We start from the raw sequence: 24,927 nt of genomic DNA, 5'->3' as shown, positions 1-24,927 counted from the left end.
AATCATTGAATATCAGCAGTTGCATATGGTTCATTCTAACACGTTTCGCATTTTGTTCTGTGGTTTCCTAAATCAATTTTCGTACACGGAGTGAGATGGAGTCAAGGTTCATTCTTCCCCCTGTGGATATCCAGCATTTCCAGCACCGTTTGTTGAGATGGCCATCCTTTCCCCACTGATTTGCAGTGGCGCCTCTGTCACACCAGGTGGCTCTTCTTGGGCCAGTCTGTCCTGCATTCTCCAGTCTGTTTTATTGTTTGGTTTGTCTATCTCTGTGCCAATACCTCAGTCTCACTTGCTATAGCTTTATAGCAGTTCTTGATATCTGGTGGTGTAAGGAAGCTCGGTGTTTTCAGAGATGGCCCAGATCCTTCCTACAATCATCAGGTGGAAGTTACTTGCTTTAGAGCAGAGGTTCTCAACCCTTGATGCTCATTATATTCCCCAGGAGAGATTCTTAAAGGCACCCTCACGCAGGCTTTATCCCAGACCAACTAAATCAGACTCTCTGGAGAGATATTCAGGGAATGTATGTTTTTAAAGCTCCTGGGTGATTCTAATATGCTCCCGGGGCTGAGATGACTGCTTTAGAGGTAGGTTATTCCCACTTTTCAGAAAAGGAACCAGAAGCCCAAAGTCACATTTTCTAGAGGTGCTAGATTGCTCACTCACTTTCTCCAGGCTGCAGGATCTTTGCTGTGCTACTCTTGCCCTTGGTTTGTACCTAGAGAACTCCTACTCATGTTTCAGAACCCAGCTCAAGAGTGCCCCATCTATGAAGCTGTCTCAAGCACTTCAGGTGGAATCAGGTGCCTCTTGCATGCTCTCACCTGCCAGAGCTACCTCCACCTCAGCCTTTACCAAGCTTGGCTGTATCTCTGTGCTCTCCTGTGTTCCCACTAGACCCGGGCTCTTGGAGTCAGGGTGTGGCATGGTCATCAATATGTTCCTAGATCTCTCACAGGCCCAGCATCTGGGAGAACCGAAGAGCAAGGGTGAAATTGGAGACTCCTTGTTCCCCTCTCAACCCTGCACACGGCCATGCTCTAAAAACTTATTCAGGCCACTCCCCAGCTGGGGGCCACTGCCTCTGGCCCATCAGTTCACTGCAATGTCCCCAGACTGGACAATCGTCTTCACCCCCCTGGCCTATGATGGACACCGGGCCCAAATCATGGGCCTCGACTCTTCCCATTTGTAGGTGGTTGGGACAGCCTCACATCTAGGCTGTGACCCTTTGATGGGTGCTGGGAGGGGGCTGGTCCTCCCATAGCCATCTCCCTGTTGCTCCCCATGGACTCCCATCCCTGCAAGACTACCTTGGCTGATGCAGGACTCCACGAGCTCTTCTCCTCGGCAAGGATGGGCAGCTCCTCACTGAGATTTAGTGCCTGGCCTGGCCTCCAGCCTACCTGTGGCTACCTCCACTGTAGCCCACTGGCCTCTGGGCACTGTCTGAGCTCAGGTGTCCCCAGTACAGCCCTGTGTGGCTCAGCGGGCTTCCCCCCACCCCCTGGCCACGTGCTGTCCCTCCTGGGCATTTCCCTCACGTCTCCCGTGGGAGTTGGTCCCAGAGTAGACTGTCTGGGGCAGGGGGCAGGTGTGGCGCTGGACTCACAGACGCCTCACCCTATCATTAGTGGGCTGGGCTCTTCCCTCCCAAACCAGGGCACAGACCTGGATTCTGGGTCAGCGTCTGCCTGGCTGGATCTCAGCCTCAGCCACAGTGGGATGACCGCCCTCCCCTCCGCCCATCCTTCTGTCAAGGGTGCATTCCTGTCTGCACCCCTCAGTGAGCAGCGCCCGACAGCGAGGACTCTTGTCTCATCCACTCACGCAGTGTATCTGACCCAGACGCATCCCGACAGACAGGCCTGCCTCCCAGGGTGAAGGAGGGTGGCGGTCAGAGCCTCCTCCAGGGGCTCCTGATGCTGCCAGCTTTGGAGCCCCACAGCCTGATTGGTCTGATCTGTGCTCAACCAGGCCTGGGAAAGAGCCAGTGTCACCTCTTTTTGAGAAGGCTCTGCTGGGTCATCTGCTCTGTACAGGTTTGAGGATGAGAGTCACGTCTCTGCTAACAGTAGCATCCCAATAAAAGGAAAAACACTGTTTACAACTGTTGGTGATATGGTCATACAATACCTATTATGAAACATCACTAAATGGAGAAGGAATTTTTAATGATTTTTCTGCTCTTTAGGGTTCATTAGAGAACATAGAATTGAAAATAGGTACATTAGGCTCACTGCTCTCTCATCCCAGGATCACGGGTTTAGAAGGGTCTCAGACACCATCACTGCTTCTCTCTCTGACAAACCTGAAGATAAGAATTTCATTTTATTTTAAATCTTTAAAAAACTAATTCTAAAGTAATACCTGTTCCTTAAAGACAACTCAGAAAATACAGAAAAGTAAGTGGGGGAGAAAAACCAACCATAGTCTCATTGCTCCAGCACAACAAACACGCAGTGGGAAAACAATTTGTAATTTTCTTGAATGACCACAAACCTTGATGTGACTTTTTGATTCTTGTTACCCCTAACAGAAACCATGTATCTAATTGCCTATTCATCTCTCTTTGGTCCTCTTTCCCAAAAGGACCCCACGTGAGCTAAGGTAATAGAACTGACACCTGTAAAGAACTTGAAAAATCGCAAAAGAAAAAAAATGAGGGGTAAAGAGAATGACCCCAAGAAACACAGCTATCACCCTCTTCCCACTGATGACCATGGTGATGTGTGGGTTGAATATTTAATGTCGGGACTACAGGTTGATCTACCTGAAGAATACCCCAGGATCCAGACACACAGTGATTGGGAAATATAGTAATTTCAAAAGATATGAATGGACTTTATTAGGGAAGCCGCAGCCCAGCAGGTGTGGTCTAAATATCACTCTGCTGCCTCCAGGGAGGAGGAGAGGCCCCCAAGGAAGTGGTGTGGCCACTGCTCCTGGAGCCTCTTTTGTCTGCACCACTTGGGTCAGATAATTTTATTGGCCTTCAGTCTACTTTTCCAAGAGGCCGTGGAAGTATAAATAATAAAGCAAGAAAAGCAGATCCGTTTGGCTGGCTCAGTGGATTTCTCCTGAATGCACTGTGAGTATGATGGCTTCCCTGTGAAAAGGTCAAGGGCTTCTTGTCTATTTCAGGTGAAGGCTCTTGCGACTGCAAGAGGGCATAGTACAGTCCCAGGGTGGGTGTCTTGAAGAAAGTTCTAGAGGAGTTCCAACTCTGGGAAACCCCTCTCTTGAAGAGTGCCCTAGGCATCTTCAGGGAGGCCCTGATTCTTTTTCATGGATGTCCACCTCCCATGCTTTACTAGATGAAAATCTTTGGTGGGTGTGGGAATAGGAGTTGTTTTGGGAGATAGGGGGGCCCCTCTAACTTGGGTCTGCTCCTACCCTATCGCTCTGGCCAAGGTCAGCCTTGTCTGTGAGCTATTTGTGTATCTTTATCTCTCCCCGAGGACAGAGGCTGTATCCATCAACTGACTATTTCATGGAGAAAGGTCAAGCAGCCCGTTTAATGCATTTTTGCAGAATCGCCTTAATGGATTGAATTTCCACTCTGATCCATCAAAATGCATGCTGTAACCTTGGTTAGATCCTTGGTTCACTCTAGGCCTTGGTTTCCTTTTTATTGCATAAGTGGCCTCAAAGTTGATGGTCACTCAGTCTTTCCAACTCACGTATTCCCTCATCCTGGAACGAAGTCACTGAAGGCAGGAGGAACAGGTCAGGCAGAGAGCTGGAAAGTTCTCGAGGGTTTGGAGAAGTCTGTGGGGTTGGTGTGGGCATTGCCTCTCAGGGGTGAGAGCTCCATGTTTGGTTCCAAGGAGGCTGGGGGTCGGTCAGTGGCATCAGCACACACCCTTCCTTGGGCTTTGCTCTAAGTGCCCCAGTACCTGGCACACAGTGAGGGCTTGAGATATTTCTTAAGATAAGGAAGGCAGAAATCTCCAGGGCAAATTTGGAGTATTGCATCCTCTTTGTTTCCCAGAAGGAGGATAAAGTCTATTGCAATGATCATTAGATTCCTTTCATGGGTCTTCTCTCACCTCCAACAGGGAAAAGGGGGTATGTCTTACTACCACTTAACTTGATTTAAAAAATAATAACTTAACTTATAAAATGTCTAGAGTGAGCTCCTCTTAAAACAGTATCAATCCCTTAAAATAGGTGGACCCCAGAGCATGCCTGGGGTGTCTCCCCAAGTCCAGGGCTTTGGTGCTGGTCTTTCAGGACGCTCAAGCGCATCGTTAGGAAGGATCTCTCAGATCCTGGGCCCAAGGGAGGCCACTGAGTTTATCCAAGGACTGGGCACTCTGTGGGTAACTCCAGAAATGATTGGAGGAAAGCTGGGGTCTCAGGGCCTGGGGTTCCTCGGGGCAGGGCAGGACACTGGTGTCCAGCCTATGCAGGAAGAGGCCTCTCATTGAGTGGGGGCACTCTGGCTGGCTGACACTCGCTCGTTAGGGATCAAGTCATTGGTGAGGAGGGGAACTCATCCAAAGCATCCTAAACTTTCAGTCTCGTTGGCTTCAGGATGGACACCACGTCAACTTTTCCTTGCCGGTTGCATCCCGCGGCAGAGAAATAGGATAGCAAACCGTCACAGAGGGTGTGGGGAGGTCTCCTCCCTCTGAAGTAAATGGTTCCAAACCTCCCTGCATTGAGTAGTTCTTTTGTACTCTGTGTGTGCTTATATTGTATTGTTTTCCCCAAACTACTGGTGATAACAAGTGTGAAAGTACTTTGCAAAATTACAAATATTACTGTTGTCAAAAGTGCTGTCACATCCTACTGTCATCCCCCCTTACTCGCTTTGATTGGCTGATTCCAATTACTAAGTTTATTGGGACAGTGTGGGAGGGGAAAGTGGGTGCGGGCTGCCTGCCTGAGAGCCCTCCCGTGGGTAGCCCTCTTCATGTGTAGACCTAAGGCACTGAGCTGCTCGTCCAGAGGGCTCCTGGTTTATACCTGCTATATACGTGGTTTGGATCTGTCTTCAGGAGGAACGACTCCTGGGTCAGTGCCATGTTGTTTTGTCTATTCATAAGAGAAGGAAATTATTTCCTCAAATTAATGGGGACTGCAGTACCAGGATAGTCAGAGAAGAATGGAAGTACTGATTATAGCTTTATCTGCCCAGCTGTACCCCTCAGGGTTCAGTTTCTATCTTGTTCTTTTTCTGCTTTATTTTGTTTACGTATTTTATTTAAAATGCTAACCACACACACAGACGTGCACATGCACACACGCTCTAAAATAGAAACCAGCAAAGAATTGCTCAGCTTGGGCAATCTATCAATTTATTGGGAGATAATCAGTCCCTCAGCTATTTTAATTGATGGAATAAAAAAATCACCCTACTCAGCCGTCTGAGACTGGTTCCCATCTGACAAGTTTGGGTCAGTGTAGGGCCTGTGATGACCGATGGAGAGGCCCAGAAACGGGGCTGGTGTGGACTGTTTGGGGGAGAAAGGCCAGGCTGTCAGCACTCCGTGGGCCTGGGCAGGAGGCCCTTGGTGACCACGGTGACATGAAATTATAGAGGTGGGGAGCTGACAACTGGCAGGTGTGCGCTGGGTCCCAGCGGTGGGGGCAGTGAGATGATTGGCAGCATCTAGTGGGGAGGAGGCCAAAATATTATCTCCCCCCATTTCATAGATGAAGATACTGAGGCTCTGAAGGGTAAAGAGGCTTTACATAAGAACACATAAGCAGGAGAAGACCAATATCCAGACTTTTAATCTCATAATCAGTTCTCGTTCCCGATACTTGGCCAAGTAGAAAAACCTTTTAGGGGTCGCTCACTGGGCATGGCTGTAAGACTATGTGTGTGAGCTCTCTGTGCCAGAAAATGTGTCTGGGGTGGAGCGTCCAGCATTTTCCCTTCCCTGCTCCAGGTTCTGGCCCCGCCCTACCCTGACTCAGGCTCAGCTCCTGGAGGGTTGCTCAACGGCTTTGCATCTCACCCGGCTGGTAAACCTACTGCTGAGAATGTTCTCAGCTCCTTGACTGACGTGTCTTAACTTCTCCACTCCTAGGCATTGGGAAAGAGCATACACATAGGCAGAAATCTACTCTGAATACAAGAAGCTTCTATTTTTAATTCAGGCAGACTTGGTCCACAGCCCAGCCTATTAACCCGAGAGATTGAATCTTTTCCATTTTCTATTTTCTTTCCTTTATCTGAAACATCCTCAGGGATTTTATTAATCTTCTCTTCTATAATCTATTTGCAGACAGTTCCTAGAGCCCTTGTTCGTCACCAGCTATTTTTAATTTTTACCAAAAAATGTGTCATTAGGAGTGGAAGGTGCTTAGAGATTGCCTAGGCTCAGAGAGGACCAGTCCTTTCCGCAATGTCACACAGCTATGAGGAGTGAAGTCAGAGCCAGGACTCCTCTCTGCTTGGTAGTCCTGGATTTTTTGTTTTTTTAATACATACTTGTATTTGTTAGGATGCTTTTGGCTTCGTGTAACTGACCACGTAACTCACACTAGCATCACTGTGAGTCTAGAGGTAGGTGGGCTCTGAGTTAGCCTAATCTGTGGCCCCAGCTCCAGTTTCTCTGCAAAGCCCTTGCAAGCACACTCTTTGCATTCTGGCTTTGTCTTAGAGTCACTTCCCTCATGGGACAAATGGCTGTGGTAGTCCCTGACATCTATTCCCCTCTGCCCAGGACATCCAGAGGAAGAGAGAGGGAGGCACCACAACATTCAAACAAAGAGCCCCAAAATTCATTGGAAACTCATTGGGTCACTTAAGTCACGTGCCTCTCCCTGAACGACTATCAAGGCAGAACCTCACTGTGCACTGTTGGGGTTAGGCCTGGCTCCTGAACCAATCACTAACAGGGGAGTTGAGTTACCCTGTCCCAATCAGGGCCCTCTTGCAGCTGGGGATGGGGCCCCTGTTCCTGAGGCACATAGGCTGCCTGAGGGAGGGGAAGGCGCCTGGAAAAAACTGAAGTTCCATTAGGAAGAGGGAAGGGGAGCATGGGAAACAATGGGTAGAATCCAGTAGAATTTTCAATCACTGGACCACAAGCTCTTTGAAGACCGTGTCCATTGTGGTGATGGCTGTCTCCACAGGACCTGGCATAGAGGATCCGGGGGCATGAAGAACTTGGGCATTTGGGGCCTCCCTAGGTGCAGGCCCTGTGCTGGTGTTCATTCATCCTCTCTTTCAGTAAACTAGAAAGAGCCCACTCTGTGCCAGGCACGAGGGATATAGCTGCAGCGGACCCTGTTGGTGCTGGGCCCACTTCCCCTAGGCTGGGGGTGCTGTGAGAACTGGCTGCTAATAGTCCACAGCCACCCTCCCCTCTCCAGAAAACTGCCTTTGGCTGGTAGGAGCTAATTGACCCTGGAAGTTATACCCCAGGCCTTGCATCCTGGAGGCAGACCACAGCCACTGACTCACTGATTGCATCCATAAGGCCAGCCCCTGTCTCATAGGGTCAATGCTGCCATGTGGTTCATGCTCCAGGGCCCTCCCCTCTGGATCAGGTCAAGCTTAGATATTACCTGGGGCCGTATCCTTGCTCAGTTCCTTCTCTTTCCTGCCCTGCTTCCCTCACTTCCCCAGGGACTCCCCCAAGGGCACAAAATGGACACCTGAATCCTTGTCTCAGACTCTGCTTCTCAGGAATCCAATCTAAGGCAACATGAACAGCCTTTATTGTGGAGGATCGCAGTATTTCCCATGGATTACAGATAAATAAAGATGTAAATTACAGAAAAATACATAGTAAGTGATAACAGAGGAAGAAGCAAAGAAATCTGCCTTCATTCAACATATAAATTAGTATAAAAACTACAGACAGAAGAATGTCCGACTAGGGACATCAACAAGCTCTTTGGAATAACATACTTTGGCAGCTCTCTGCAGCATTAGGGCTAGAGATTAAGGGAAATCAGAAAATGAAATTTTTGTCCCCCAAAGCTCACAGTCTTGTTGGGAGATGTCAAAGCTGAGAGGTAGTGAAAGAACAGCCGTCCTGGGGCCAGGCAGACTTGGCTTTTCCTGTCCGTGACATTACCTTTTCTCTTCCCTGGAAAAAGTGTAAGGAAGCAGGTTTACCAGAGACCTGGGTTCTCCTGAGGTGAGTGTCCACAACTTACAGACTGTGTGACCTTAGACGAAAGCCTTTATTTTTGAAAATTAGTCAGGATTCTTTTGGTTATAAGGAAAAAAAATATCCAACACAAACTAGCCAACCCTAAAAGGGAAACTTATTGGTTCTTATAACTTGGAAAATTGGAGGTATATGTGCTTCAGGTGAAGCTTGATCCAGGGACTCAAAAGATGTCTCCCTATTTCTCTCTTTCCATCTCTTTCTCCTTCTGTCCTTCTATATGTGGAAGTAATGGCCACATTCAGCTCCAGGGCCATATCATTAAGTCAGTCACCCCAGAGTTAAGAGGGCTTTGCATTCTCAGGGAAAAACATTGATTAATCTGATTTTGGTCACACTCTCATTCCTTAACCAGTGTGGCAGAGGAATGGAGTATTATGATGGCTTAGCCTGGGTCACCTGCCCACAGTGTAGGGTATTCTTATTGTGATCCAATAGAGTGGAGGGAGCAGTTTCTCAAAGGAATTGAGATACTGTTACTATAAGACATAGGAGAGGGGTACAAAAACAAGAGCTGTCGTCTACACTCAGGGCTCTCATTTATGCAATGGGGACAATCATTTCTAGTCCCCAGGGCAACTGTAAAGGTTAAATGCTATAATGGATGTCAAAGCACTTATAAACTGCTATGCACAGCACACGCTAGTTACTGTTTCACTTCTTTCATCAGGTCTTCCTGTGGATAAGATGGGGCCAATGGGGTTCTTCTGTTCTTTATTCTGCTAACTTCAGGTCTACCACTAAACAGGACAATCTCCAAGGAAAATGAACCCCATTCTGGGCCTAGGCCTGCTTCTGGTTGGCCTCCTCACTGTGGAAGGTCTTCTGAAGCCTAAGGTCTCTCCAGAGAATCATGGAGCTGTGAGCCAGGCCCACGCGTGGAAGGGAAGAAGGGCAGCCCAGGAGCTCGCAAGGCGAAACACAGAATTTGGCTTCAAGCTGTACAAGAAGCTGGCCTCCAGCAGCCCCAGCAGAAACATCTTCATATCTCCCTTGAGCATCTCTACAGCCTTCTCCATGCTGTCTCTGGGTGCCCAAGACTCCACCCTGGACGAGATCAAGCAGGGCTTCAACTTCAGGAATATACTGGAGAAGGATCTTCATGAGGGCTTCCATTACCTCATCCAAAGACTGAACCAGGGGAACCAGAGCCTTGAGCTGAGCCTCAAGAATGCCTTGTTTATCGACCAGAGGTTGCAGCCACAGGAGAAGTTTCTGACCAATGTCAAGAACCTGTACAGTGCAGATACTGTCCCCATCAACTTCCAGAACTTGGAAAATGCTCAGAAGCAGATCAATGACTATGTCAGTCAGAAAACCCAGGGGAAAATCAACAACCTGATCAAGAATATAGACCCTGGAACTTTGATACTTCTTATAAATTGTATTTTCTTTCGAGGTAAGCCTTGGAGCATGTTGGCATGGAAAGGATAGGATGGCCAGTAGACCAGGATTAAAAACCTGGGTTGGCCACTTGTTTGCTCTGTGACCTTGAATTCATATGTAATTAATCTCTCAAACCCCACTTTTCCTATCTGCAAAATGAGCACCTTGATCATAACTCATAGGGAAGTTATTGGGATTCAAAGTGAAAAAATGTATGAAGAATGAAATTTGTGAAGTCTGAATGCACTCTCCATATGTGCATTTTCATTATTACTCATTATCCTAACACAACATTGGCTGTAGAGATGGAGTGACATTCTTTTCCCCGTGTTTTACATAAGGAAAGTGAAATTCAGAGAGAGACTAATTGACTTAGAGTTACAAAGCCAGTCAGTGAGAGTCAGGACTAGAACCTATTTCTCCTGATCCAAGGGCTTAGTGCTTTCCATCACACCAAGTAGACACCCAGGATGGTGATGGTGTTGATGATCACTGTGGTAGGTGCCTTGGTCTCTTATCATATTTTGTAGACTCCCCAACTCTGAGGGTGAGAGACTGAAAAGAAGATGGAAGAATATTCCCAAATCCAAGCTTCACTCCCCACCCCACACACAAACATCCACTCACACCCCACATGCACACACAAAGATTGGCCAAGATAGGTGAGAATCTAGAGACCAAAAGCCCTCAGGCCAGGCAAGATCACTGCTGCACTGTCAGCAACGTGGTCCTGAATACGGAAGTTCAGTTCTTCCAAAATCCACAGGAGATTGATGGCTATAGAGGAAAAAGGAATGATAATTATAGACAGAAATCTCAGTCTTCCCAAAGCAGAGGGAGGAAGGAGAATCTGGAATTTCCCCCAATCCCTACATCCTCTAGATTACAACAAGAGAATAGCAACAACGATGCTGATGATGACTAGCATCCACTCAACACTCACTATACACAGTCACTAAGCTGTGCTGCCTTTTCCCACTCAGCCTCACAGCAGCCCTCTGAGGCACCCATCAACATGCCCATTCTGCAGATAAGGACGCTGAAGCCCAGGGAGGTTGAGACACTTGTCCAAGGTCATCCTTCTAGAACACTGAAGCCAGAATTTGAACTCAGGGCCTGAGGACTCTGAAGTAGCACGTGTGAAAAGACTTAGGTCTGAGTTTATGCCTAATGGTGTCAAAGAGTCCTCAGGGTCAAAAAGAAGGGGTCCAAACACCCAGCTCTGAGTGTTCACTGCTCTTCAGCAGGCTCCCAAGGGCAGCCTGTTCCATCAGTTTTCTTAGTCCCACAAGAGTAGCTCCTCCAAGGCTGACTTAGAATAGAGTTGAGCATTTTCACTCACATCAGACCCAAATAGCCCCCACTAAGTATAATTTAGCCACCTCTGCTGGAACACAATCAAGGATTTCTCAGCATCAGGAGCACCTGTGTTTAAGATAGTCTGCAGCTCCCCTCTCAGCTCAGCAGCCCTAGTCCTGGCTTCTTTGGAAACTGAAAATGGGGTCCAATCCCACCTCACCAGAAGGCTTCAGGGCGTGGCATGAGGGCAAGAATTCCTGGGGCCCTGCCCTGATATCCTAGAATATCCACACCCTTTCCTTGAGTCTGTGTGGACAGAGACCAATGGTTAGCTGGATCCAGTCATCCCTTCTCCCTCAGGATATTCATCTCACTTTGTCCCTCTTCCTTCTTAAGCCAGGTGGCAACATGAATTTGATCCAAAAGTAACTAAAGAGGAAGATTTCATTCTGGATGGAAACAAGCCAGTGAAGGTGCCCATGATGTTCCGTGGCGGCATGTATGAAGTTGGCCATGACGACCAGCTCTCCTGCACGGTCCTGGAAATGCCCTACCAGGGCAACATCACTGCCACCTTCATTCTTCCCGATGAGGGCAAAATGAAGCAGGTGGAGGAAGCCTTGAGCACAGGCGCTTTTGCCAAATGGAAAAAATTAATCACACGAAGGTAAAAAGGGTGCCTGGCATATGCAGCTTCTTCCTTCTTGTTCCCTTCCTTCCATACTCTTTACTTCCACTCCAGATTTATGGACCTCTTACCCCATGGCCAAGCCCTATTCTGGGCTCTGTAATGAACTTATATTTTTGTAGGAAGTAGAGTGGAAAAAAATCACAAGCATATAGTGAAACACTTGCTCTTATAGAAAGATGCATAAGAATTGTGAGAGTGCAGTGGATGGAGCAAAAATTTGGTGGACTGTGGTGGTCAGAGAGGGCTTCGTGGAGCAGGCGGCATTTGAGCTAAGTCTTCAAGGCTGAATAGTGGCCTGTAGGGAAGGGAGAGGCACAAAGGAATTCTGGGCAGAGGGAAACTGCAGGGACAAACACTTGGGGTGTCAAAGAGAGCTGTGAGTTGTTTGTTGTGTATAGAATGATGTTTTCAACTGTGCTGGCATAACAAACCCAGCGAAGTGGGTCCCAAGTAAGTTATTACTAATAATTGTTGAAGGGCCAAATTTTAGAAATTAGAATAGATTTTAAGGTAAGCCTCCAGAATTCTTCTCAAGCACTTGTCTACCAGTAGATTTTCTCAGGAAAGGTAACAGCTGGTGTTAGAGTTAAGTCCTAGGGACTTGGTGTCAGTGTAGACTTGGCGTCAGTGTAGGTGTGCATGGTGCACAGGGTGCCTTGAAAGCTGCTGGATGAGGACAGCATCTACGGCAGCCAAGAGCGGTGGTGGGCCTATGAGGTGGAGAGGGCAGTTTCCACTTGGGTAGGAATGGGGTCAGGATGTCCTCCTCTGTGCTCTTTGCACTCTCTCTCCCACTTTGCTCCGCCATCATTCTCCATCCAGAAGGTCTTCGTGGAGAGCGTCTGCCATGCCCAACGTGCTGTCAGGAGCTGAGAAGGGTTCTAAGAGAGGTAGACGATGCTGAGACTGAGCTGGGCTACCTATGGGTGGCACCTGAGCTGATGGGGGTTCTGTCACACGGGAACACACCCTTGGGGAAACTGCAGAACTCGTCTCGGCTATCTAGATTTAGCTGGAAGCTCATGAAAGAGAAATTCTGATTCTGAATGCTCCAGATAAAGTTCCAGTTTTGGGGGGGAGGGGTGGGAAGGAAAACAGCAGACTAAATGGCAGGCCACCGCAAGAGAGCTACTATGTCTTGAGCTCTGCACAGCACCCCTGGATCCTCCCTGCTGAAAACCAGGGGTCTGCAAGGTCCTGCAGGGTCTGGCCCCTGAAATAGGAGGGAGAGTCTTAGCTGAGACCCAGTTATCTCATATCTGATGTGGCCATAAGAATGTTGGCCTCATAGGACTCTTGAGAGATTTAAACATGTCTCAGTACAGCATTATCCCCAGGAGGGCTCGCACAGATGTGAGGTCTTTTCTACTTCCCCTTCTAACGGGTTGAAGAGGCAGAGTTCCAAGGTTCTCCGAAGGTCTTTTGAGCCTCAGGTTTATTGAATGACAGGTGTCCTGCGGCTCTGGTCCTCTCCCCCCAGGGTGGAACTAGGACCACAGCTCTTGGGTTGGAGGGGAAAGCACAGGCTCTCTTAACATGAGGAGGCCCCCTCAAGGGCCTGGTGGTTTCCTGTCTGCACTCTACAGAGTTTTAGAGTCCACGGAGGTATCTTGGGGGACCTCACTAGGCAACTGATGGGTGTGGAAGGTGAAGGGAAGGTGGATGATGGGAAGCCCCTCCACCCCCATCTCATCTGGAAGTCCCAGCTTCAGGGGACGTGGACTCCATAATATCACATTTCCTTTAGTATCCAAATTATGGTGACTGAGCCCCCACCATTGGGTTGTTTCGACCCGGCATCCTCAGTGCACCCCACCCTCATCTCCCAGTTATTTCTGACAATTTCCCACAGAGCTGTAGCTCCGGGGCCAGCCATGGTGCTTCACATCCCCCTCACCATCCCCTCTGCAGCCTCTGGAGCTGAGACCACCACAAGGCCACCACTCACCGCACACAGATGTTCCCAGCGGACTGTCACCGTCTCTCTGGTTTTAGGAAAGGGGCCTACACTCCTTCCTTTGCTCCTCCGCCTGGCGTGGGATAGGCCCTTTGAGATTTCCTGCAGGTCAGCACAGGCCCTACTGAAGGTTTGGGTTTAACAGAGCCAAAGCTCCTCCCAGCGGCCCAGGGCTACTTGCAGCACGTAGAAGCGGCTCCTCATGGAGTTCAAGTGCGGGCTGCTCTTAGTGTCTCTTCCAGAGTACCCTCCTAGCTAGCCCCTGGTCTGCCTCCTCCATCATGCCAGGACTGCTCCCAGCAACTCCATGCCTTGCGGCCAGCCTCCCTGCCAGGAGGACCGTGGAGAGGAGTGTTCCTCCCACCCCAGCCGAGGTCCTGCGTCCCCAGTCACTTCCGGCTCCAGGATGACTGAGAGCGGTAATGTCGGCCCCATTGGGGGAAACTCCATGTCCTCTCGCAGGACAGTGTTTTTGCCCGTGGTCCCCAAAGGGGAAACTGCATTTTATCAAAGCATGATAAGTCAATGTTCCCACCTTCTGAGCTCATTCAGTCTGGGGGCAAGTGGTCAAGTCCAGACCACTCCATTTGTCCTCTACGGAGGAGGGCAGGGGGATGGGCTCCTCCTGTGTGTTCTTTCTGTGGTCCCCTCCAGACTGGAAGGCCTAGGAGAGGCTGAGCCAACAGACACACAACTACAAGACACACCCTAATTGATGCGTGCTCAGGACACCTGGGAATTAGGCTCTGGGTGACTTCAGCCTGGGCTCTGCACAGAAGACAGATGCTTGCTTTGTGTTTGCATAATTAGAGGCCTGCTGTGGTGGATTCCCCAGGGGAAAGGCCCAGTTTTCCCAAATGCATATTGAAAGCTCCACATATAAGTGGTGCAAAACTGCTGGTGACTTTGAAATATCCATTTGCCTGGCAAAAATTTCGAGAGTTCGTCCCTAGCCTGGGGCCATCACACTTTTACACATTTGTTGGGATGTGTATCCACCTTCTAACATCACCCCACCTCTTCTGTCTTCCTTCTCTGGCGCCAGTAAAGCCAACCTCCCCGTGTGTGCACGGGATCCCATCTCCCCTCGCTACTCAAGAATGTCACCTAGAAACTCCCCTTTCTGACATCAGCAAATCTTTTTGCTTTCTACTGAGTCATTTCCACGAGATATGAAGATGCCATTATTTTTCCCGTCATAAAGAGGGGTTCTTCACCTGGCTTCCAGGACCCCACAGTCTCTTGGGTCCTCTTACCCCTCTCCTTCTCAGTCCCCTTTGCTGGCCACCCTCCTCTCCTCCACGTCTCAGAGTTGAGTGCCATGGGGCTCACTCCTCAGGTCTATTTTCCATCAATATTCACCCCTTAGTGAGCACATCAGGCTCAGAGCTTTCAATACCATCTGTGTCAGCACAACTTTCACATTCTTTTACCCCTAGCCTCAGTTCTCTCTCCCAAATTCCAGAGTCACATAGCTGTCTTCTTAGCCAGGATGGCCCCTGGATGGCTGATGGGATCTGAGTCTCAACACACCCAGAATGGACGTCCTGATCGCCCACTATGGGACCTCCTCAAGCTTCCAATCTCATTCAATGGTGACTCCATCCTTTTAGTTGCTCAAGCTAAAAGCCTTGGGGTCATCCTTCCTCACTGTCTTCTCTCCAGCCCCCCATTCAGTCTGTTGGGGACCCCATTAGCCTTACTATAAAATATATCTGGAGTCTGATCCCTTCCCCCACTCTGTGACTCCCAACATGTGACTAGCACACCAGCTTCCAAATGTCTCTCAGCATCAACTCTTGTTGATCAACCCCCACCCCCACCACCAACAGTATATTCTTGAGCAGACAAAACGATCCTTTTAAATCCCTAAGCAAGACCATGTCTCTCCTCTTCAAAACCCTACTGTGACTCCCAATTTCACTCAGGAAAAAAAGCCCAACTTGCCTAACTCTCATTCTCCTTCAAAGTTTGCTCAAGTCTTCCCTTTACCCTAGCACTCCTGATTCCCTTAAGGTGATCTGTCCTTTTTCCACAGCACTTACTGCCTTCTTATACATAGACCCCCCGTCTCTGTATTTATGCCTATGTTATGCTTTTAGTAATGTTGATTTCATTGTCTGTCTTCCCTGCTACATCACAAACTCAAGGGCATGGATTTTTGCCTGTTCTGTTCATGGATGCTCTAAGCATCTAGAACAGCACTTGGTATACAGTAGGCAATTAATAAATATTTGTTGAATGAATGAATGAGTGAAAGGCTAAGTTTGGGAGTCATTGGGCCTACCGCTGGTATTTACAAACACAACACTGAATGAGATCCCTTGGGAGGGAGAGAAGGCAGAAAAGAGAAGAGGACTACGGGGTGAGCTTGGAGCATCACGATGACGAGACAGGTGACCAGGTAGAGCCAGCAAAGGGAGAGAGAAGAAGTGGTCAGGGAAGGAGGGGAAACCCGGCAGGTGTGGACGTGGGTTGGAATGCTTCAAGATGGAACAGGGATCAACTGTCTAGTGCTGTCCTCTGACAGGACATGTTGGGTCTAGCAAGCTGAGGTCAACGGTGACTCTGGAAAGAGCTGCTTTGGTAGAATGTTAACAACAAGGGCCTGAATGGAGTGGGTTCAGGCAATAACGGGAGGACGCGGAGGTCGCTGGAAGAGATAACTTCTGCTCTGAAAGGAAGAGGGGAAATGGACTGGCAGCTGGAGAGGTGACTCAGGGGCAATGGAAGTATTTCCGCTGTTGTTTTTTAGGATAGGGGTTACTATAGCACATGGTCAGAGAATGATCAAGTAGATGCCTCGTGTGGATGGTGCAGGAAAGAGAGGAGACATAGGCAGGAATGAGGTCCGTGGATGGGCAAGAAGAAATGGGGTCCAGGGCCAGGTGGACAGGAATCCAGGGCCCGCAGGTGCCTCAGGACACCTGGCCTCAGGTCCCAGGCAGGGATGCCAACCTGGTGCCACCCACAGAGGATATGAAGCTGCTAATTCAGGGGCAAGAGGACGAAGACTTGACTCTCTGCTGAGCACCTTGCATGCATTTGCTTAGCACTCTTATCGGCCAGTGGGTGCTATGATTATCATCGTCATTTTGGTACAAGTGGCTTAGAGAGGTAAGATCATTTGCTCCAAGTTACAGAGCTCATGAGAGGCAGAGTGGATCTGAACTCAGTTCTGCCTGGCTTCTGATACCGGGGCCCTGCTGCCTCTAGCATCAAGCCTGCTAGGATCAGGGTTGGTTTCGGGCTTGGGCACGGCTGAGCCTGCAGTGGGGAGGCCCTCAAGGTAGCTGAAGGGGCCCTGAGACAGTGGGGACTTGAGGACATTTCTATGAATGAGGGCTCTGGGGCAGGTTTGATAGGAAGTAGGGACATAGTTCAGACAGCATGGGTGTTTTAAAACCAGGGTCCTAGGGTTAAGAAGTCCCTCCTTGTTCTGTGGATAGAGAAAGTCTGAGACCTCTGGGGCTGGCAAGACAAATGTCTCATTCATCATCTACCCTGGGGTCTGCCTGGAAAGTGGTAGGACCCTGTTGCTCATCTGTGTCAATGTCATCTCCCCAGGGTTGCAGACGTGTCCTTGCCCAGGTTCTCCATCACCGGCACCTATGACCTGAAGAAGACTCTCTCCCACCTGGGGATCACCAAGATCTTTGAAGAGAATGGCGATCTCACCAGGATCTCCCCTGGTCGCAGCCTGAAAGTGGGCGAGGTAAGCCTGCCCAGCCTGGACGCTGCCCCCACGAGCCGTCACATGGCCCCGGGCCAGAGCTGCTGTCACAGCAGCTGTACAAGCCAGGATTTCACCCACCAGTCAGACCAGGCTCGAATCCAGCTCTGCACCTAACGAGCCATGTGATTCTGGGCAAATCACACAACTTCCCCAATCCTCACATTTCCAGTCTTTAAAATTGGGAATATCAATCTCTTGGTGCTATTTTGGAAGTCGATTCAATGTAACAAACAGGTGATCAAGGCCTGGAACATTTATCAGGCCTAGAACTGGTCTAGGTCTGCCTAACTCTCCCAAAGTCTTCGCAGACTGGTTAGGAGTAAGCAGTAAATATGTTCTACGTAAGCGAGCTGGGGGCCCTCTGGTCTCCAGCAAGTCTGAGCACTTGCCTCTTTGGGGCAAATAGAGACGACCTGGGTAGGGTCCCCAGATTTAGCAGATAGAATATAGGAAAGCCAGTTAAACTCAAATTTCAGGAAAGTGGTGAAAAATTTTTTTAGTATAAGTATGTCCTAACTATTGCACGGGATATATTTACCCTAAAAAATTCATCATTTATCTGAAATTCAAATTTAACTGGAAGTCTTGTATTTTGTCTGGCTACCCTGCCTTATGTTAAAAGGGCACTGAGGAGGGCAAGATTTCAACAAGCGGAGACGGGTGTGGGAGGATCTGCCAGTAGACGGAGCAGCATCACTGAAGGCTGGGAGGTGGGAAAGCAGGAGCAGAGGGCGGAGGGGAGTGGCTGGTGCTGAGGGAGAAGGTCAAGCCAGTCTGGGAGGGATCCGAGTCTCCAAGCTGAGCCGATTGTTCTGAATCAGTAGGCACTGACTCAGATTTATTTTTCCAGTTGGCAGGAGGAAGAAAGGCAGTTAATAGAATTTTCTCGCTTTTAAGTTTTCATGCCACAGACTTCCCATAAACACTCGGTGCCAGCTGCTCCTTTCCCGGAGGCTTTTACGCATCGAGTTCAATGGCTTGTTTATTTCCCACAGTTAGGTGTGCTCATAGCTGTGATTCCACTTGTAAACATCGGCTATTGGCCTGTTGACGGCACTGGTGGATCTGGTCCGAGTCATCTTCAATAGCTAACCCAGAATCTGGCTCCCTCTTAACCATCCACCAGGTGGATGAAAGGAGTGTGGGCAGAGGGGTTGGAGGCTTTGGGGCAGAGATGCCCCCACCTCCCTTCTTTCCATCTAGCCAAGGTTCAACAGACCGTTTCTGCCATTATTACCTTGACACATCCCTGTAAGTCACAGGAAGGATAGAAATCCCCACTCCGCCCCTCTGCATCTGATGCTCCCATGCATCATGTATTCCCTCACGCTGCCTCTGCTTGTCCAGTGTCCTTCAGCGATGACAGCAGAGGAGCCAGGAGCCCCGGGGCGGCTGGCACCAGCCAAGTTACTGTCATGCTGGGCGACTTTGGCTGAGGCCTCTCCCTCTCTGAGCCTCTCGTGGGCCATGACCCGCCCAGGGGCCTCTGAGTGGCTTGGCAAGCACTGACCTCGCTCCCGGTTCCCACAGGCGATACACAAGGCTAAGCTGAAGATGGATGAGAAGGGCTCAGAGGGGGCTGCGGGCTCCGGAGTGCAGACGCTGCCCATGGAGACGCCATTCACAGTCAAGATCAACAGACCCTTTCTGCTGATGATTCAAGAGAAGATCACGAATACGGTGCTCTTCTTGGGAAGGATTGCCAATCCTACTGGGAAATAAGGGGGGATTCCAGCTTGCTACAACCCCAACCATGGCCTGGGGCTGAAAACGTTTCATATCCCTGGAACTGAGACCACAGGGATGTTCCAGTCTAATCCCACATCATCATGAGCTCCAAAGACCCCCGTCCGAACAGGCAGCCCTGGCTCTCGGGGCTTCTGTGTGCCGTTTCCTCCCTTATCGCCCCCTTGCCCATTCAAATATCAGATCAGATGTGCCACCCCCACCCACTTGGCAGTGATCTCTCCCCCTGGCAGGCAGAGGGGTTTTGTGATTTAATAAACAACTCCCTCCCCCCAGGTCTGCTGACTGTTGGTGAATAATTTGGGGATGCTGTGAGCCAAGGCTAGTACCTGGTCCTTGGAGCGAGAGAGACCTGGGCTCAGATCTTAGTAACTAAGTGTCTTTGGGAAAGCCACATACCCTCTCTGAGCCTCTATTTCCGCATTTCTGAAATGAGGGCTATAATACTGCCCTCTGGGCTCTGAGGAAACTAGCACACTGCTTTAGAGACGTTAGTTCCTCTTTGTGAGCCTTTGGCCTGAGGTCTTGGGCATGTGAGCTATGAAGTTATCTCCCCCAGAGCGGCCACAGGGGAGCTCTGGGCTCAGCGGGCATCCAGGCGGATGGCAAAACAGGGGTGGAGCTGGTCTGGCATGAGAAGGATGCAACCTAGAGCAGCAGCAGCTAGGATTCAATGCTGGCTGAATTCGTTGTTTGTCTCATTCCAGAGCACAAAAGTTCGAACTTGGGGCTTGGATCTGTTAGCAAGCTCAGCTGGAGAGTGAATGGGGCCCATGCACCTGCCCCAGAACACCTGGCCCTGCAGGGTCTGTCCATGACCACTAGGGGGCACCAAGTGCTCACCGGGCTCTCATTCTCCCCAGCTGACTCCTTCTGCAATGAATGCACAATGCTGCTGATGTTTGGGGAGGAGGGGATCCTGAGTGGCATGGCGCTAAGAAGCCTGAGCTGGCATCAACTGTCATCTTCTGGGTGTGCCTAGCAATTCACAGCTCACTGTGCCTTTTGTGTTCTGGCCACTACCCTGCGTGCAGCTAGAATGGATGTCCATATGACAGATGTAAAAACTGAGGCTCAGAGAGGTGAAGTGACTTACCCCCTCCTCCACCCTGGGCACCCTCAGGGCCCTGGAGACCTGACCCACACACATGGAGAAGGCAGCCTGCAGACGGATGGGGCTGGTTTATGGTGGTCAGTGCTAAGATTGGGGAGCACCAGAGTAAGCAGACCCTTTGAGAGGGTGGGACAGGGAGCAGGTCGAGACCCTGCACCAGGGACACAGATGTGCGGCAGAAGGCTGTGAATCCCTGCAGAGTGTCTGCTGACCGTCCCCATGTCCCCTGCACCAGCCTGAGGGGGTGGGGGTGGGAAGACACCAGACGAACACGGAATTCCTCAGCGGTCAACTCAAGTCTGCAACATAGGCCACTGGGGACACAGGACAGCATGTAAGCCACTTAGTAGCTGGGTGACTTGGGCATGTTGCTCAACCCCTCTGAGCCTCAGTCCCTCCTTGCTGAAAGGGGGTAACAGTATCTACCCGACAGGGCTGAGGATCTCTGAGGTTACATAAGATTGCACAGAAGCTATGCCTGGCATGTAGTAGGCATTCGGCAGAGAGCTACTGCTGTGATTTTCTTCCACCTTCACTCAGGCCTCTGAGATGAACCAATGAGCTGTTTCCTAAAAGCTGCACTCTAGGAACTTGCCTTTGCCATCCCCTCTACCAGGAATGCCCTCCTTCCTAACCAGCTCCTACTCATCCTTCAACGCCCAGTCCATTATGACCTCTTTATGAAATTTTCTCTACCTTTCCAGCATTTTCCAAGCAGCCCTTCAATAAAGCACTCACCTCCACACATTGTGATGGCTCCTGGGTCTGAATTTTCTCTCCGGCCCCCAGTGGGCTGCAATCAATCCTGTGTTAGACAGTGATTTATGGGGCAGCGATCTCTGGACTAGTTGCTGATACAAAAAGGGGGAGTTAATATCCCGTGGAAGAAACAGCCATGAATCGAGTAACCACACACGTAAATTTATGATCATCAGCTCCAGGGAGCATGACCAAAGATGATCTCGGTGTGCTTTGAGAGGATATAATAAGAGGGTCAGACCCAGTCTGGGGGCTCAGCAAGGCTTCAGGATGTGACCACTGTGGAGAGCTCTGAGTGCTGGGAGCTTCTCTGTTTTTGAACTATAGCTATTAATTAAAACTACCTCGGGGCCGGCCCAGTGGCATAGTGGTTAAGTTCACGTGCCCCGCTCAGGCGGCCCGGGGTTTGTGGGTTCACATCCCGGGTGTGGACCACGCACCACTTATCAAGCCATGCTGTCACGGCGTCCCATATAAAGTGGAGCAGGATGGGCACAGATGTTAGCCCAGGGCCAGTCTTCCTCAGCAAAAAGAGGAGGATTGGCAACAGATGTTAGCTCAGGGTTAATCTTTCTCACAAAAACAAACAAGCAACAACCGCCTATAGGTGTGTTTTTCCCAGCGTAGTTAATAACATATAAAATACTGGGGTTTTTAAAATAAGCTCTAGTGCTTTATTCATCTTCCTTTTAACTAACTTTATCTAAAAATGACTGTTGCACATCTTAAATATTTTTCTATATGGTTTCCTAGCCATGTTTTCATTCTGCACTACATAAATAAAAAAATAAAATCTGGGAAATAAAAAGAAGGGTAGAAGTTGGGGTGGGAGCAGAGGGAGACTCGACCCAGCAGAGGGAACAGCATGTGCAAAGCCCCTGGTGGGGAGGTGGCATGAACAAGCAACTGAAATGAGATTAATATTGCCAAAGCAACAAAATAAGGCAGGAGGAGGTGGGTGGCAAGACTGAAGAGGTAGGCTGGGGACTTGTGGGCCACAGGGAGAATGCTGGTCTCTGAAGAATAATGGTGGGCCGTCACAGGTGTTTAGTCAGAGAGCGACCTAGGCAAACTGGTGCTAAGTGTCCCTCTGGCTGCAGACTGGGTGTCCCTGTGTCCCCAGTGCCCAGGCCATTGCATGCCACAGAGAACATGCTCAGCGTGTGTTTGCTGAGAACAGAGACTGCCACAGCGATCACCCATGTTCCAGACACAGCCAGTGCCCTCCGAGCTCTCCTCTCCTCTGGAAGGGAAGGCCTCGTGCCTTAGCCTGACAGGCCTGCGCATGGGGATGTGGCCGTGCCTGCTTCTCATGTGGGTCTGCAGAACACACCCTCTGCATTGCCACCTCCGTGCATCTGCTCATGCCATCCCACCCTGCCCGCTGTGTTCCTGTTCCCCATTCTCTCCCACGCCCACCACTTCCTTTCAGAGTGTTACTCATCCTTCCGGAAAAGGTCAACTCCTCCTTCTTCTAAGAAGCCTTCCCAGGCCACATGTTTGTGGACTGACTGACCTCACGAGCGAATGAATGGGTTCTGACTTTGATGGAACCAACAAGTACTAAATGCCTCTTATGACCCTGGTACCACACAAGTGCCTTCGTCACCCCACTGACCCGCCACCCTTCAAGTTCATGTGAGCAGTCCATTTTACCGCTGAGGAAACCGAGGTCAACAAGACCACATAATTTGCCCTAGGCTCCACAGCTAGAAAGCCACAGAGCTCGGACTCTTTGGGACATTTGTCCATCCAACCAGCCAGCCAGCCAGCCAGCCAGCAAATATTTGCTGAGCGTCCACTCTGTGCCAGGAACTGTTCTAGGGGCTTGAGACACATCAGTGAACAAAATATACAAAGCTCCTTGCCCTTGCGGAGGTTCAAGGCTAGTAGACAGAGGCAGACACTGAGCAATAGGGGTAACAAATAATAAAGACATTGAGTAGAGAGGGTAAGGGAGGTTGGAGGGGCTGGTGGTGGTCAGGTCGTCCTCACTGAGCAGGTGACACACACCGCTGAGACAATAGATTTTGGATTCTCCTCTCCAGGGTCTCTGTTGCACAATTGGCCTCTGGGGCCTTCTGCTCCCAGAGATGCCCACATGTGGGTGTTCTTGATGACAGGAGAGGGGTTAGCTGCACAGAGGAATGGAAGTGCCCAGCATCAGAAACCCAGAGTTCAGAGGCCCCCGTGACGCGATCCAGCTTGACATTCCACATGAAACCAGAAGCCTTCGTGCAGCTTCCAAGCAGATGGCTTTTCAAGCACGTGCAAGGTGCCAGGAGTCTGGTTTCCTCTCTGTCCAGCCAGGGGAGCATTTCCCACTCTGCTGGGTCACCGTGTCAGTGCTCAAGTGTGACAATAGGAGCACCAGGCCAAGTCACCCTTTCTCTTTGAGAAACGTGCTCTCCGTTTCTGCTCAATTTCCCAAATTTCAGTCATTCCTGAACCACTTTCCTGATTGTGGCTGAATCCCCATCTCTTTTGTACTGTTATTTACTCAAGATTGATCTTTAAATCAATTCATGTTTAAAAAACAAAATAATTTGTTTAAACAGAAAAATTAATAGCAAAACGATATATAGAAAACCAGAAAACTTTCCACAAATAGAAATTAACTGTAAAAATACACTGGGGGAGGCAGGACGTAGCCACTATATGGTTCCACGTCGTGGGCAGAGAGCCTCTGAGAATGTCCAGTCTGTGAGCTCACAGAAGTCACCTCCTCGAGCCCCCGGAGTCCTAGGCCCAGGTTGGAACATGTACGTGATTCGTCATGCTTGACAATTGGCCTTTCTTTCTTCTTTAAATAAATTTTAAAATTTTGTAATAATTTTAGATTTACAGAAAACTTGTGAAGATTGCGCAGAGTTTCTGTATCCCCTTCACCCAGTTTCTCCAGGTTAACATCTTACACCACCATGAGACATCTGTCAAGACTAAAGAACCAATGTTGGTCCATTGCGATTAATTGAACCTTATTTGGATTTCAATAGTTTTTCTCGCTAATATCCTTTTGTCTGTTCCAGGCCCAAACCCAAGATACCGTGTTACATACAGTGGCCTTTCGTCCTGAGGCCTTTGGCAGGGTCTGCGAGTGGCTGGACGGTGGCAGAGGCCCTGGCGTCAGAAAGACTGACGTTCAAATCCCAGCTCTGCTGTGTGTTTGGTTTGTGACATGTGCAAGGCACTTAATTGCACCCAATCCTTAGTTTCTCCTCTCTGTGGAGTGGGCATCGTTGGATCCATCTCACAGGGTATTTGGGGGGATTAAATGATGTAACTCATGTGAACCTGCTCTGCACCGGGTGGGCAGATGTTAGTGATGCCTATTAAAGGCACCCAGCGTGAGAAAGGAAGTCTATTGGGTGGGCTTCCTTGAAAACTGCCTGTCCTTCCAGCACAGGTAACATTTTGGCTACCTCTCAGCATCATGTGAACAAAGGAATCACAGACTCACAGACTAAGCTGGGGAAAGGGGCCCTCCAGGATGAAGATTCCTTCCGGAGCAAGAAGCTCCTCAACATCTTATAATGTAGAAATAGTGACCCTTTGCCAAGAACCAACCGGAAACAAATGAACAGTCAGACAAAACTCCTCAGGGCCCGGGGGGGTCTGTCTGGATCTACCCCTTCCCCATCTCCACCTTCAGCTTGGCTCAGACTCCTGTAAGCCAGGTGACCACTCTGGACAGGCTAAGAAATGACCAATGTTGGGGCCAGCCCCGTGGCTTAGCGGTTAAGTGCGCGCGCTCCGCTACTGGCGGCCCGGGTTCGGATCCCTGGCACGCAGCAACGCACCGCTTGTCCGGCCATGCTGAGGCGGTGTCCCACATACAGCAACTAGAAAGATGTGCAGCTATGACATACAACTATCTACTGGGGCTTTGGGGAGAAAAAGGGAAAAAAAGGAGGAGGATTGGCAAGAGATGTTAGCTCAGGGCCAGACTTCCTCAGCAAAAAGAGGAGAATTGGCATGGATGTTAGCTCAGGGCTGATCTTCCTCACAAAAAAAAAAAAAAAAAGAAAGCGAGAAGCTCAAAAAAAAAAAAAAAAAGAAATGAGCAATGTTGCAGCAAAGGAGACTGTGGGG

At 49.6% G+C, this 24,927-nt stretch overlaps 1 protein-coding gene across 1 annotated transcript; it reads left to right on the top strand.

Moving 5' to 3' along the window:
* The first annotated feature begins 8,912 nt into the window (after nt 1-8,912).
* LOC131421281 (serpin A12-like) lies at nt 8,913-18,938 on the top strand. The gene is made up of 4 exons (XM_058567955.1): nt 8,913-9,546; nt 11,229-11,499; nt 17,048-17,195; nt 18,747-18,938. Exons 1-4 carry the CDS (start codon nt 8,913-8,915, stop codon nt 18,936-18,938), a joined length of 1,245 nt encoding a protein of 414 aa, XP_058423938.1.
* The last annotated feature ends 5,989 nt before the right edge of the window (nt 18,939-24,927 follow it).

Source organism: Diceros bicornis, chromosome 24 (genome assembly GCF_020826845.1).
Source record: "Diceros bicornis minor isolate mBicDic1 chromosome 24, mDicBic1.mat.cur, whole genome shotgun sequence".
Taxonomy (NCBI): domain Eukaryota; kingdom Metazoa; phylum Chordata; class Mammalia; order Perissodactyla; family Rhinocerotidae; genus Diceros; species Diceros bicornis.
Note: the sequence above shows the minus strand (reverse complement) of the source record. Positions and strands in the feature narration are given on the sequence as shown.

Excerpts from the sequence above, each read along its gene's own strand:
- LOC131421281 (XM_058567955.1), top strand. The coding sequence starts at position 8,913 with ATGAACCCCATTCTGGGCCTAGGCCTGCTTCTGGTTGGCCTCCTCACT. Across the intron at positions 9,547-11,228 it reads AAATTGTATTTTCTTTCGAG|CCAGGTGGCAACATGAATTT; the intron begins GTAAGCCTTGGA and ends TTCCTTCTTAAG. Across the intron at positions 17,196-18,746 it reads GCAGCCTGAAAGTGGGCGAG|GCGATACACAAGGCTAAGCT; the intron begins GTAAGCCTGCCC and ends CGGTTCCCACAG.